Raw genomic sequence first — 15083 nt, 5'->3', positions numbered from 1 at the left:
TGATAGTTCGCTAATTTTCACATCTGTCAACACAAGCTTTCATTGGGATTGGAAGACCACGATATGTTTGCTCAACTCTCTGAACCCTCGGAGTGTGGGACGCAATCTCGGCTAGGAGTTGGAAACGGTATGAAACAAGACTCGTCCGACCAAATGACATTCTTCAATTACTCAATAGGCCAGATTTTATGGATTCGGCACAACGTTTCCTGATAGTGGCATTTGCATTACTGATAAGTGGTTTTGGAATTCCAGCTCCCCGGCAATTCAGTGCTTATGGAGCTGCTTTAGAATTGTCTGGGCTTGCGTGAGTGCGACATTTGGGTCTGTAGCGACTTTCGCAGTTCTCGTTATTACTTTCCACCACATTTCTCTTCAATGACGCCCTGTCACGATCACTCAGCACACACTGTCTTCAGCGTTGCGACTTGGCTGATAATGTTTTTCCGCTTTCCCTGCATGTGGTATAAATCTTACATACGTTGCCTTTTGAAATGCCAAACACTTGAGCTACCGTGGTCACGGAAGCCTTCACCATACGAGCTCAAGTTCCAATTTACTTTGCTCCGATATAAAGCACTCAAAACCACACAGAATACTGTTCTGACCACGACTGGCTCTTTCAACGCATTGAGGAAATTGGACAGGGGCCGTTTGTGGCCGAATACAATAGCGTACCTGTAGTTTCCACTAGCATCTGCTTTTATGTTCAGACATGCATTTCTAGAGGTGTTCCCATATTTTTGTCCAACCCTTAAACTTCTAATGTACCGATAGTGATGAATTTCGCTTCGAAGAATTCTAGAACCATAGGTTACGTGCATGTGATTTATTAGTTGCTTAAGTTCCAGTGAAAAGTGTTCCAATAAATACATGGGCTGGATATCAAATAGTGGGAATACGGTTGTAGTTCGTACCAGACTGTGACAGACGTTCACCTTATTACACGCCCTCTGTATAATCGCCCTGAATGTCGATCATCTTCCCCCATAGAGATGAAGTGGGTCGAACACTGTCAGCGCATCCATCTGTGTCGATGTATCGGAATGACTGCCCGATGGCACGGATGTAGTCTTCTCTCTTGTTGTAGCGGTTCCTTCATTTTGGCGAACAGGTCGTTCAAAAAAAATGGTTCAAATGGTTCAAATGGATCTGAGCACTATGGGACATAACTTCTGAGGTTATCAGTCACCTAGAACTTAGAACTACTCAAACCTAACTAACCTAAGGACATCACACAAATCCATGCCCGAGGCAGGATTCGAACCTGCGACCGTAGCGGTCGCGTGGTTGCAGACTGAAGCGCCTAGAACCACTCGGCCACAGCGGCCGGCGAACAGGTCGTAATTGCACAGACTCATATCGGGTAAAAGGGGTGGATGTTTCAGTATGTCCCACCCCCACGCACGAGGTTCGTCGTGTGCCATCGTCCATTGTCAAGATGCGTGATGGATTGCACTGCCAGAAGGAAACATTGTTGTGCGATCTGACCACGTGCCACTTCAATATTGAACTAGCTGTTTGAAACGTCCCCATAGAAAAAATTAGTGAATTACTGTTGTGGTTGGCAGGAGAGCCAACACATTGTAACTGAAGGAGGCCGAAATGCACGCGTTTTTGCTCACGCAGGCTGACGTGAGGTGTGGAACATGACAAGGGAATTAGAATTGAGAAAAACGGACGTAGCTGGTGGAATACTTAACTTTAATCCATTAATGACGAACGTCGCTCTTGACGATACATGGTTTACAATATCAATAGTACTGATAATGGTGCCTTGCTAGGTCGTAGCAAATAACGTAGCTGAAGGCTATGCTAACTATCGTCTCGGCAAATGAGAGCGTAGAAGTCAGTGAAGCATCGCTAGCAAAGTCGGCTGTACAACTGGGGCGAGTACTAGGAAGTCTCTCTAGACCTGCCGTGTGGCGGCACTCGGTCTGCAATCACTGATAGTGGCGACACGCGGGTCCGACGTATACTACCGGACCGCTGCCGATTTAAAGGCTACCACCTAGCAAGTGTGGTGTCTGGCGGTGACACCACAATTACTGTGCTGATAAACCTCTTACATTATTTGATTTTCAAACTGAACGTACTCAGACATACCTCTCTTTAAGTATTCTGATCATCTCTAAACTGACACACAATATTTTTAGCGCAACGCAATCTGACTTTCAATAATCCCTACAAAAGAATGGCCCTACAATAACTTATGCCTTTCATGAATCACTTACCTCACAAAAATCTTCGGTATTAGTACTACTGCAATACAGCGAGCGCCATTACTGCCAGCTAAATAAAAGATTCAAACTACTGAAGGCACTAGCTACAGATAGACATAGTTAGCAAATGAAAGATTTTGATAAAGAACAGACAGTGTATATACCTTAATAGTGTTCAAAAGTCATATCAGTTCATGACATCCAGTCTTACAAATTTACTCTCTCTGATGGATATCCGCCCTCAAAACTCCGCCATATCACTCCCCACATCCACCACTGCTGGCGGCTCACCTCCAACTGCGCAACGCTACGCGCTGTTAACAGCCAACTGCCCAACACAATAGCAAATTCCAACAATGCCACCCAGCCACAGACTGCACACAGCACAGCCAGTGATTTTCATACAGAGCGCTACGTGGCGGTGGCGCTACCAATATAAGAACCTAAACAGCCTACTTACATGTTTCCTATACATATTGTCAGGGCGCTTGAACTGCCCTCCCGCTCTTTGACACAGCAGCTGACTCTCACAGCGGTCGCCGCCCACTGCACTGCTTCAGCTGACTTTCTGCTATCAGTTACAGAGAGCGGGCAGACCGTGTGACGCCCATCCATCACGTGACGGCCGTGTCACCACTACTTTTTATCCAGCCTAAGTGCAAATTTTCTCCGGAGAAAGCTTACACTGTCCGCCAAGTATGTGATCGGTTTGTGTGTGCCGGCAGGAGCAGGCGATGGTGGGTGACGACTCGCTGCTGCGGAGCAACTTCGAGGAGTTCCGGCTGGAGGAGGTGGACGTGGACGTGGGCCGCGCAGACGGAGACGGCGCCGAGGAGGCCCGCGCGCCGCCCTCGCCGTCGCCGGTGCAGCTGCAGCAGCAGCGCGACTCCTACGAGAGCTTCCTGGAGGCGACCGGGCTCAGCCAGAAGGCCATCCTCACGCCCAGCCGGCTGCTCTCCAACCACCGCAGCGTGCTCAAGCCCAAGGACGTGAAGCACCGCAGCCGCGTGCTGCGCGGCGACCGCAACTCGGCGCCGCTCGTGCGCTACTGGGTCGAGCCCTTCCTCTGAACTCCCACCGGCCTCCGCGGGCGAGAGAGCTCTCTCCTGTCCCCGCACTTAGGGCCCACTGAGTCAACGGTCTTCCCGAGTTCTGTGCTGTTTCAGCTAGTCCAAAACTGCTACCCGTAGCTCCTCCTGCAGATAGGTAGGCACTGCCACTCATTCTGTAGCATCATTCTCTATCACTCTCCACCCTCCTTCAGCTAAACGAAGGGAAGCTTACAACTTGCACGTTCTTTCATGGAAATGCTGTTGCATTAGGTCGCAGATTGAATCAAAACAGTCATACGCTCAAGTTTCAATAACTACTATTTCCGCCCTCCCGTTTCTGAACATTTTACTACTCAAAGAAATCTTTACGTACTGATGAGCAAATATGTCTGTGAATACACACTAAAAGCCGGTCGTTCCACATCCTAAACAATGTTGCGAATTTTCTTGCGGTGTTGCCGCTTTGAAGTTTACGGACAGTAGAGGTTATTAAAACTGACGAGAGACATCTCCTCGCAACATTCTGGAGCGTGTCCTTCTTACTGTCGCTGCTTTTTCACACATTATCATCGTAATATATTTGCAGTTGCCTTTGTTGCGTACATAACAATATTTCAATACCTTATATCTGTTACGCAGCTATTGCACGTTTTGTGATGAAATTAAAATGACTCTGAACCCTCCTCAGTTTTCTGGGAAAAAGAATTTGAGACACTAGCTACCATAGTAGCAAAGATTATTTATGACAAAATGTGGTTGTAGCAAGTGCTCTCCCTCAGTTATGATCGCTTGTCCCTCTTACGGACCTCAGACTTTTCACTTGCCACTGCTGAAATTAACGAGGCTCACTTTACTGTAATCTCCTTTTCTCGTATATTTTGCAAAAACGTCACTGTTCCTCTGTGCAGATACCTGATTAACGGTTTTTAATACCGACCAGTATTGGTGCGGTGCAAATATATCGTAGAAAAGTGTTTTTTTTAACAAGATAAGTATATTTTTGGCTTTGATTTGATTTTTAAAACGAAATTCCAAACAGGCTGGTTGATGTATTTATCGCCACCTAAAAAAAAAACCGGACGCCTATGTTGACTATTATAGTATCCAGACACACACACACATTGATTATTCTTTATTATTGGACCAGCTACTAAGCTTTAAATCGGCTGGAATGCAACAGTTGCTAAAACATCCCCGTGCATTGGACGACTCAGCTTGGCTGCAGCTTTGCGTATCTATCTTCAGAAACTAATCTAATAGTCACCATACTGTCTGTCTAGTCAAGTAACGGTAAAATCTGTGGGGCTAAACCCGTGAACGTGTTCCTGGCCTCACTGTACCGTTTCGTTCGCTGCGGTACTAGAAGGTGGAGGGTGACGAGCCCGTCGCCCCGGCCGCGTTTTACCCACCCGAGAAAGCTTCCCCGTGATCAGTTTGGTAACAGTCTGGGACCACCCTGGAGAGACTGGAAAACTGCCCGCTTCTACCCGGGATAGAAGCTGGGACCTCCAGGACTGTAGTGCAACACTCTACCCGCTAGACCATTACGGTCGCTCGTACTCGAGTAGAAGTATATTTCCTGATTTTCAAGCTGAGGACACAATAGGTGCTGAAAGTTCTGAAAGCATAATTACGGGCAAGATAATTTACTACTGCTATGTAACGAACCACTACCGTGTGCTATTTAATGAATGTGAACAAACTATATAGTGCGTGTGAAAAAACACTCTTATTGACATCATTCTAAACTTAAATCTAAATATTTCTATTGACTCTAGCATCAGTAAAACTATTCTTGGGACTGAAAGTTCTGTCGGGTAAATCTGTTGATCACCCGTAGGTGATAATCTTAGAAATGATGTGCAACGAAAATTACTATTTTTGCCTGCTCTATAAGTAGAGTTTTACATAATGTACGTTCTTCGGAATTTATTAATGCTACATTGTATGAACATGTAACTAATAATTAGTCAGTCAATATCGTTTTGTAAATATGTATGATAATCAGTTCGTTGATACATTGTATGTAAGAGAATTATTTTTGTGTGTTCTGTTAAAAAGAATTTAGTGTGAAAACTGTTATCCAAAGAGAATATCTACCTGAATCACTGTTACACAAAGAAGTGAGTTAGTGGTCGCACCTTCAGAAGCAATATGCCATCACAGTTGTTTTTTCACGACAGATAGTAATTGACCTGTCACATTGATGAAAATATATAAATAAAGACTACGTCCAAAACACATTTGATTTTAGTTATTCCTACTGCCTCGTCTAATTTACACGAATGATTTGTGTACCACGTGTAACTATGGATAAGAAAGTCTAGTTGTCTAAAAGACTGTCAATATATGAATTTATAAAAATTAGAAATATGCAACCTACATAGTTTGACTTGACTATTAATAAACGTGACACTTCTGCAGTGAATAGCGCGGATACACGTTCAAGTCTGACAACTTCAGTGTACTCTGCTCCTGACCAGTCAATAAAGAGGTTTAGAGATTTCTTAATAATGGTAAGGAAATAACTGTCATAAATTCGTCGATTGTGTCAGTCATCTGCGTAAAATATAGTCAGTAATCATTTGTACTGAGAACATAACTTCACGCAAATTGTGTATTGGGATTGATTATTAAATTTTTCGGAAATTTAAGCCGAAGGAAGTTGAACAGTATACTGCATAGCTCTTCCTTCAAAGGATATTGAAGTCTAAACGAATGGTTCACCACAAGTTTTTCATGAACACAAGTTGCTCATCACACGCAAATTTAACGCTTTTCGAGAGTCGTATTCCTAGAAGTCAGATAGCTGAGTTATACACTTTGATACGAACATCAGTTGCAAATCATTAAAGTAAAAATCTGAGAAATTAGAAAGGTATGTGGAGATACATTTTCTGTATTTTGATAAGAATGAAATAACTACACGGCATATTACACAGTTAAATATCAACTGCTAAGCACAGCACAGACAGTGGCAGTCTTGTCAAAGAATCTTATTTTCATCCATGGGGTTTCCATTGATATTTGTAAAAAATTAACTATTAATACCACATATAAAAGCAAAATTAGAAAGAAGGCAGCTGCTGTATGAATTCACAAAACTAGAAAAATAGTTCTGTTGCACTAACAAAACTCCACAAAGTAAACCTCAAAAACGAAACGCATTTTTTGTAATCTTTAAGATGTAAGTGATACAAATTACAGTGAGCAACGATGTCCAAAACAGATGCACATGAAATATGTTAGGCCCAGAGGAGACAGTTATCGAAAGTATTTAAAAAGCACATGGGAGTGGACATGTCTGGACGACCGGAAGAAATTAATGCAGAGTTACGAAACAAAAGTTCCCCTAAGAGTCTTTCTGTTCTTGTGATACTAGTACACTAAGTTAATAAACCATCGTTATCGATTATCCATGTACTAAGTTTACACAATCTTACTCAACTCTGTTCATCCAACGTGAACACACAAGCATTATGCTGAAGTACAGTTCATTGAATTAGGTTAGTTTATGAAAATTCATAAATAAACTGCAGTCTGCCTTCGGCATACCAATGAAGCGGAACCTGTCACTTCAACTATGACAATCTTAACGATCGTGCGGTTTCGTATCACAGCAAATTTTTACTTCCAAGAATCTGAGTGAGGCGACGGATTCTAGCTGAGCTAAGTTCTGCATCTGCACGTGAGCATTTAATGGATTGTAAAGTTTTAATCTTTTTTTTTCCGAGAGAGTTGCGAGTTCGCACAATACTGAAATACTGTAAAAGTCCAATTGGACAGTTTTGCTGGTTCGAAGATAATACGTGTCATTCTAAAATTTTGACGTTACATCCGATATTATTTTACGTAGTTATTTGTATGTTGATGACTATCTTTCTCGTGAAAAATGTTTGCATTCTACCTGTGGAATCCCCAAACCAAGTCTACTCATCCATATTGCGTGAAAGTATTTTATTTTAATAGGTATATGAACGGTAGTTTTCTGAATGTTAAATCAAACGCCTTTCAGTCGTCTAATTTGAAAGCTGTTATCTTATTGGGCTACCAGTTTCGGCGATGTATCAGGCCATCTTCAGGCCTCCTAACTGACGTGTAGGAAGATTTCAACCTAGATTCCGGTCAAAATAGGGGCCAGCATTCAAAGACTGATACCTGTAGTTTTCTGCTTGATACAGCGATCACTTCAAACTTCTACCGACTCTGAGTGATCGCTGTATAAACAAGAAATCTATAGATGTCAGTCTTTGAATGCTGGCCATTATTTTGAACGAAACCGAGGTTGGAATCTTCGTACACGTCGGTCAGGGGGCCTGAAGATGGAATAATATATCGTCGAAAATGGTAGCCCAATAAAATAACAGCTTTGAAACTAGACGACTGAAAGTTGTTTGATTTGATATTCTGTACTGAACAGCAGAGTCCTACAGTAATCCCTGAAAAGATGGACATGCAGAGTAGTTTTCTGGAGTTGTTGCTGCTTGCCTTGACGCAGCAGCAGAGCAGCGCTCCATTAGTATTGCGCCCAACCAAAACCCTGTAATACTGTGTGGCACCACGTCGTCTTTCCGTACGGGACGGTGTTCTGCGTACAGCATCACCGTGACAGTATCCGTGTTTCGGAGCTCTGAGGACGACGAACGTTGCCCGATTGCATTCTTCGTCCTTACACAGCCCTAGATTCTGACTTGGTGTAGGATGGCAAGTGTACACGCCGCACAACCGTCCCTGGTTTGCGTTACCGCTTTGGCAGCAGCTGTTTCATGTCTGAAGTGTTAATACTGGTGAATACATTTAGACTCCATGTCCAGAGGCGCTGGAGCCATTGTTGCTGCCAGAAGTGGCAGCTCTGTACTACCCTTCACATCCCCCATACCTTTCAAAATCGGCTACAAATCTCTACATCCTACAACTGCATCTCCATCCACACTTCGCAAGCCAGATAGTGGTGTGTACTGGAAGGTACTGTGTACCACTGTCACTTTCCCTTTCCTGTTCCAGACGCAAATCGTTCGTAAGAAGAATGATTGCCGGTAAGGTCCCGCGAGCTATACTTACAAGCAAATTATAAAGTTTTTTATTCTTCTAGTAAAGTATACTCTCCAAACCTTAACAGCAGACAACACCGTGAAGCAAAAAGTCTCTCTTACAGCGTCCGCCATTGGAGTTCGTTGATCGTCTCTGTGATGCTTTCGTGTTTACTAAATGAACCTGTAACGAAACGCGCTGCTCTTCTTAGGACCGTCTCTATTTCCTCAGTCCTATCTGGTACGGATACCATACCGATGAGCAATATTAAAGAATGGTCGAACGAGTGTTTGTTGGTCTAAATTTCCTGAGGACTCTTTCAATGCATCTACCATCTGCCTTCCCGCAATTAATTTTGTGTTATCATTCCACTTCAAATCGCACCGCATGCACACTACTAGATACGATATGCAAGTAACTGCTTCCAGTACAATCGTGTAACACCTACATTAACGGGTCTTTATATTTATTCAGAGTACATCACACTTCTTTATATTGGTCGATTGCCACTGCATGCACCATGCCTCAATCCTCTGCAGTTCTTCCTGCATTTAGCTACAATTTTCTACCGTCGCGACTGCTTTGTATACAACAGCATCATCTGCGAAAAGCCTCGTAGAACTTCCGACGTTACCTACGTGCAAATTATTGCATATTTCAAAGGTAATGGTCCTATAAAGCTGCCCAGGGGCACTTCCGAAGTTACTTTCGGTCTGGAGACTTTTCTCCATACAGAATTCTGCCTGCTAGAAACGCTTCGTTCCTATCACACAGGTGGTCATTCCTCCATCCTACTATTTTGGACACGAATAGTAAGTAAATTTTAGTTATTGCCATCCTTCATCGTGTTCTTTCATGCCAACAGTGTAAATAGGACACTTTGTGGCTAATACATATATGAAGTACATTCCGACATGTCCTGCGTTTACAATAAAGTGTTTCGTAACTTTACACTCTATTTAGTGCACAATCTTCTCTGTTTGTTCAGGTACTCAGTTATAAGTAATCAGGTTATAATGAAACGAATAACTGCTCAGATAACTGAAACGAATCTGTTTATGTGACAGGTCACGTACTTGTTACAATTTCGGTCGTCAAACTGATCATCGTTGTAATCGTGTCTTTATCAGGTGTAGCTTCAAGAACCGTGTATGTCAAGTGGCCGTGTTGAGAATTACGAATTCAGTAGCAGAATTTGATCCCGTTTACAAAATATAGTGATTAGATTGACGGCTAGGTGTGTGTGTGTGTGTGTGTGTGTGTGTGTGTGTGTGTGTGTGTGTGTCCTGTCCCAAGGCAGCGTGAAGTGCCTTCAAATAAGTTTCGGTGGATTTTCAATAGACTCTGAATTTTACAGCGGAACCGGTTTTCTTAGAATGACTGTCATAATCGAGGAGCTCGTTAAATCGGCAAAAGGCAAAGGTTTAGAAATGACGTATAGAATGGAGCAGGTAGCAAGACACCAACAGACCACAGTAATATATCAACAGTCTGTTAAGAAAAACTAACCTCGCTGGTTTCTCTTGAGTGAATGAGGCCCAGATAAGAAACCCGATTCTAAGAGACTTACCTGGTGATGTTGAATTCTCAACAGAGTTAATGCCACAAACCATACATAAATTTGTTCCCTAAAATCATTTTTCACCTTAAGCTGTTTGTAGCTCTCATGGAATATTTCATCGAACCCTATATTTTTGAAACTAATAACCGTATGAAATGAATTTCCGCTGTTTCCTCATGATGTCCAAAACAAAAAGACTCACAAAGTCTATTTAATTATTTCCGCATTTGGAACAGCTTCAGAAAACTACAGTTCACATAACTACTAAAATAATATGCTTTCACGCAATACGTCTGGGTAGACTTGGTTTGGGGGTTTCACAGGTAGAATGGAAACATTTTACGAGAACGATAGTTGTCAGCATTCAAATAACTACGTCAAATAATGTCAGACGTAACCTCAAAGTTTTAGAACGATACGTGTTATCTTTGAGAGAGTAAAACTGTCCAATTGGACATTCACAAAATTTGAGTGTTGTGTGAAGTAGCAAAACTCTCTCGGAAAAGGGGTTAAAACTTTAGTCCAGTAAACCCTCACGTACAAATGCAGAACTTAGCTCAGCTGAAATCCGTCACCTCAGTCTGATTCCTGGAAGTAAAAATCGCTGTAATACGAAAGCGCATGATCGTATAGTTGAAATGAGTTACAGGTTTCGCCTCATTGGTGTGCTGAATGTAGACTGCAGTTTGTTTATGAATTTTCATAAACTAACAATTCAACGAAATGTGCTTCAGCATAATGATTTTGTGTGTTCATGTCAGATGAACATAGTCGAGTAAGAAGGTGAGAAATGAACATATACATAGTCTGTACTGGTGGTATCAGATTAATATGGTGTACTGTCACAAGAACTGTGAAAATTTCGCAGGGAAACTTCTGTTTCATAATGCTGCACTAATTTGTTCCGGTCATCCAGATGTGTCTACTCCCACATATAAAAACTGCACGTTTTAGTTATTTTAGATTACTGTGCTGATAGTTTGTGGTATTCCAGACGTCCGCCTTAATACTAACCTGGCTGAAAAGAGCCCATTTCCTGACTTAAAGCGCCGTGACGTGGCTGTTCTCCTCCGGGGCCGATACGTGTCTCTTCTATTGCTTGTCGCTCCTGAGAACTTCCATGCGTTGAGTCTTACCCTCCTAAATCTACTGCTTACATATCAACAAGAGTCATGGGTTCTCCACCAACACGAACAGCAATATCGCGGAACGTTGAATTGCGGTCTCAGTATACTACGATCATGTAGCTGTCAAATTCCGACACAGGTTGCTAGCCGTTTCTCCTCTGTACACGAGGCATAGCACGATCTTCTCACAACCGACCATATACAGGGTGTTACAAAAAGGTACGGACAAACTTTCAGGAAACATACCTCACATACAAAGAAAGAAAATATGTTATGTGGATATGTATCCGAAAACGCTTACTTTCCATGTTAGAGCTCATATTATTACTTCTCTTCAAATCACATTAATCATGGAATGGAAACGCACAGGAACAGAACGTACCCGCGTGACTTCAAACACTTTGTTACAGGAAATGTTCAAAATGTCCTCCGTTAGCTAGGATACATGCATCCACCCTCCGTCGCATGGAATCGCTGATGCAGCCCTGGACAATGGCGTATTGTATCACAGTCGTCCACAATACGAGCACGAAGAATCTCTACATTTGGTACAGAGGTTGGTACAAAAGAGCTTTCAAATGCCCCCATAAATGAAAGTCAAGAGGGTCGAGGTAAGGAGAGCGTGGAGGCCATGGAATTGGCCGCCTCTACCAATCCACCGGTCACCGAATCTGTTGTTGAGAAGCGTACGCATACTTCGACTGAAATGTGTAGGAGCTCCATCGTGCATGAACCACATGTTGTGTCGTACTTGTAAAGGCACATGTTGTAGCAGCACAGGTAGAGAATCCCGTATGAAATTATGATAACGTGCTCCATTGAGCGTAGGTGGAAGAACATGGGGCCAATCGAGACATCACCAACACTGCCTGCCCAAACGTTCACAGAAATTCTGTGTTGATGACGTGATTGCACAACTGCGTGCGGATTCTCGTCAGCCCACACATGTTGGTTGTGAAAATTTACGATTTGATCACGTTGGTATCCGTAAAGAGAGCCGGCCGCGGTGGTCTCGCGGTTCTAGGCGCTCAGTCCGGAACCGCGCTACTGCTACGGTCGCAGGTTCGAATCCTGCCTCGGGCATGGATGTGTGTGATGTCCTTAGGTTAGTTAGGTTTAATTAGTTCTAAGTTCTAGGCAACTGATGACCACAGATGTTAAGTCGCATAGTGCTCAGAGCCATTTGAACCATTTGACCCGTAAAGAGAACATTTGCACTGAAATGAGGATTGACACATCGTTGGATGAACCATTCGTAGAAGTGTACCCGTGGAGGCCAATCAGCTGCTGATAGTGCCTTCACACTCTGTACGTGGTACGGAAACAACCGGTTCTCCAGTAGCACTCTCCATACAGTGACGTGGTCAACGTTACCTTGTACAGCAACAACTTCTCTGTCGCTGACATTAGGGATAAGTTTATCGTCAACTGCACGAAGAGTTGCCTCGTCCATTGCAGGTGTCCTCGTCGTTCTAGGTCTTCCCCAGTCGCGAGTCATAGGCTGGAATGTTCCGTGCTCCCTAAGACGCCGATCAATTCCTTCGAACGTCTTCCTGTCGGGACACTTTCGTTCTGGAAATCTGTCTCGATACAAACGTACCGCGCCACGGCTATTTCCACGTGCTAATCCATACATCAAATGAGCATCTGCCAACTCCGCATTTGTAAACATCGCACTGACTGCAAAACCACGTTCGTGATGAACACTAACCTGTTGATGCTACGTACTGATGTTCTTGATGCTAGTACTGTAAAGCAATGAGTCGCACGTCAACACAAGCACCGAAGTCAACATTACCTTCCTTCAATTGGGCCAACTGGTGGTGAATCGAGGAACTACATACTGACGAAACTAAAATGAGCTCTAACATGGAAATCAAGCGTTTCCGAACACATGTCCACATAACATCTTTTCTTTATTTGTATGTGAGGAATGTTTCCTGAAAGTTTGGGCGTACCTTTTTGTAACACCCTGTATAACATATATCTGAATGAGAAACTCGGTACGTAAACTTTTTCTTCTTCACTGAACGTTGCCTTAAACTTCGCAGTAACACTTATGACACTATTTTTCAACATAGTCGGTACTTTATTTGTAAAGGCCTCCGTGATAATATTCATAACTACCGGTTGAGACCGTTGCTGTATTCAAATCAGTCACGCGTAATCTGTTACAAGTATATAAATACAGGACGCGCCCATACCATCACCAATGCTTACCTTATTATTGACGTTGATAATTATGTCAATGTTTTATGGTAGGTACGGCCGGTTTACATGGCCGTTAACCACGTTAATATTTTTTTTTGTTCTTACGTATTACTAGGTCAGTTGTAAATTTAATTTCAGCCAACTGAGTTTAGTTTCTCATCACCACTGTTTTTCTGTTTTTCTGTTTGTAACAAATCTGAAAATGGCAGTGGCCGAAACCGGTAATGTACAACTTACGTGAAAAAGATGAACCTTCACAAAGGGCCGTAACACGATCGCCGACTCATTTACAGACTTTGTCTTAAGCAGATGTGATCGTTTCTGTTAACAATGATGGGAACTATCTTCCAACCGTGAAATTCCCCGACGATAGGAACTGTCCTTGGTTGCGAAGCCATTCGAGAACCGCTGTATAAACGACATCATCGATGGAAAATTTCTCCTCCGCCAGAGTGTTCTTTCAGCTTGGGGGAAAGATGAAAATCACACGGCGCAAGATCTGGACTGTACGGCGGATGGCTCCAAACATCCTATCAAAAACGAACAAGCAAAGCCTGCGTTGTGCACAACAGAAGAATGCATTTGCTTAATTTTTCTCTTGTTAGTGGCTTTGGGCAGTGATAGCAATGACTGTTTTGCACAGTAAGAATCAGCATTAATTGTTCTGCCCTTCGTCATAAGTTGTGTACAAAACTAGAAAGCAGTGGCGATGATCTTTCCTGCTGATGATACAAACTGTGCATTTATGGCGAGGAGGTGCCTCTCCATTCCATAGACGCTCTCTTCGTTGCAGGTATGAAATGGTGGACCCATGACTCATCGCCCGTAATTATACAGGTTAGGAAATCCTTGAACGTAACTTAGTGGAAAGCAGCAAAGTACAGAGTGCCATATACTTTACGCCTTTGCATGCATGGGAGAGTGATCGCAGAACCGAGCATGAACAAAAATGTTGATACCTCGGGCGATGAGCATTGCCTATTGAGATCCGCATCTTTTGAGCAATGTCCACGATAGTCACTCTAGGATTGCTACAAATCAGTTCCTCCCGCTTAGCATCACTCACGCCTATGTGCTCTCAATTCATGTTTTGGCACCATTTCACTACGGCTAGTCGTGAACTTGCATTTGGTCCATACACTTGCAGAATTTCACAGCGAATCTCTCTGCAATTTAGACATTTTGTCCACAAGGGTCGTACTGTCCCGCATACTTCAGCTTTGGAGTACGTCTCCAGTACTTTTCACTCGCACGCTGTAATACACCTGTTATCCGTACCTTAGTGGAACTGCCTGCTGGAAACCTGGAACGTGAAGGCTCTTGTGACAATGTGTCATTTTTGCGTTATGATTTTGGCGTTGGAAGAACTGTGTAACTTACTTTACGAAGTCCTTACGTACTTCGTTCTGTTCCGTTGCGATAATGACGTGCACAACCAAGCATGTGATACACTCTACGCTCGTTTGAGGTTTATTCCTTGCCACCTCCATGGTGTTGCAGTTTTATTGGCCAGTGTTGTAATCTGTTACTTAAATCTCACCGTCTGTAAAACAGATATGCGGTGAATTTAGAATTCGCACACGATCTAGCTCCAATACATTTCATTTTTACCCAACTGGATTTTGAAGAACGAAGTCATGTTACGTGTAACGTGCTCTTACTTAGGTTATACCAAGTGGTTAAAATACTACACTTGCGTGTATGAATCAGGTTTTCCGTGAGGCTGACTCGATAAGGACCTCAGACAATGACACACTATTCTGGGAAGATCGTCTCAAACTTGGGTATTGTTTCCTTAACAGATGCACTGTACCTAAAAATTTCCACGAAAAACTATCCTTTGTTAAGCCTCATCTAGAATTGATTGTGTGTGCGTGTG

General features: G+C 43.0%; 1 protein-coding gene across 1 annotated transcript in view; it reads left to right on the top strand.

Moving 5' to 3' along the window:
- Window positions 1-5451, top strand: part of LOC126299103 (uncharacterized) — a 193857-nt gene extending 188406 nt beyond the window's left edge. Inside the window, exon 5 of the mRNA XM_049990776.1 lies at window positions 2948-5451. Coding sequence (XP_049846733.1) covers window positions 2948-3292 — 345 coding nt within the window. The 3' untranslated portion in view covers window positions 3293-5451. The remainder of the gene's footprint in view (window positions 1-2947) is intronic.
- The last annotated feature ends 9632 nt before the right edge of the window (window positions 5452-15083 follow it).

This window comes from Schistocerca gregaria, chromosome X, assembly GCF_023897955.1.
Source record: "Schistocerca gregaria isolate iqSchGreg1 chromosome X, iqSchGreg1.2, whole genome shotgun sequence".
Classification (NCBI taxonomy): Eukaryota; Metazoa; Arthropoda; class Insecta; order Orthoptera; family Acrididae; genus Schistocerca; species Schistocerca gregaria.
This window is presented reverse-complemented; position numbering and strand designations above follow the sequence as displayed.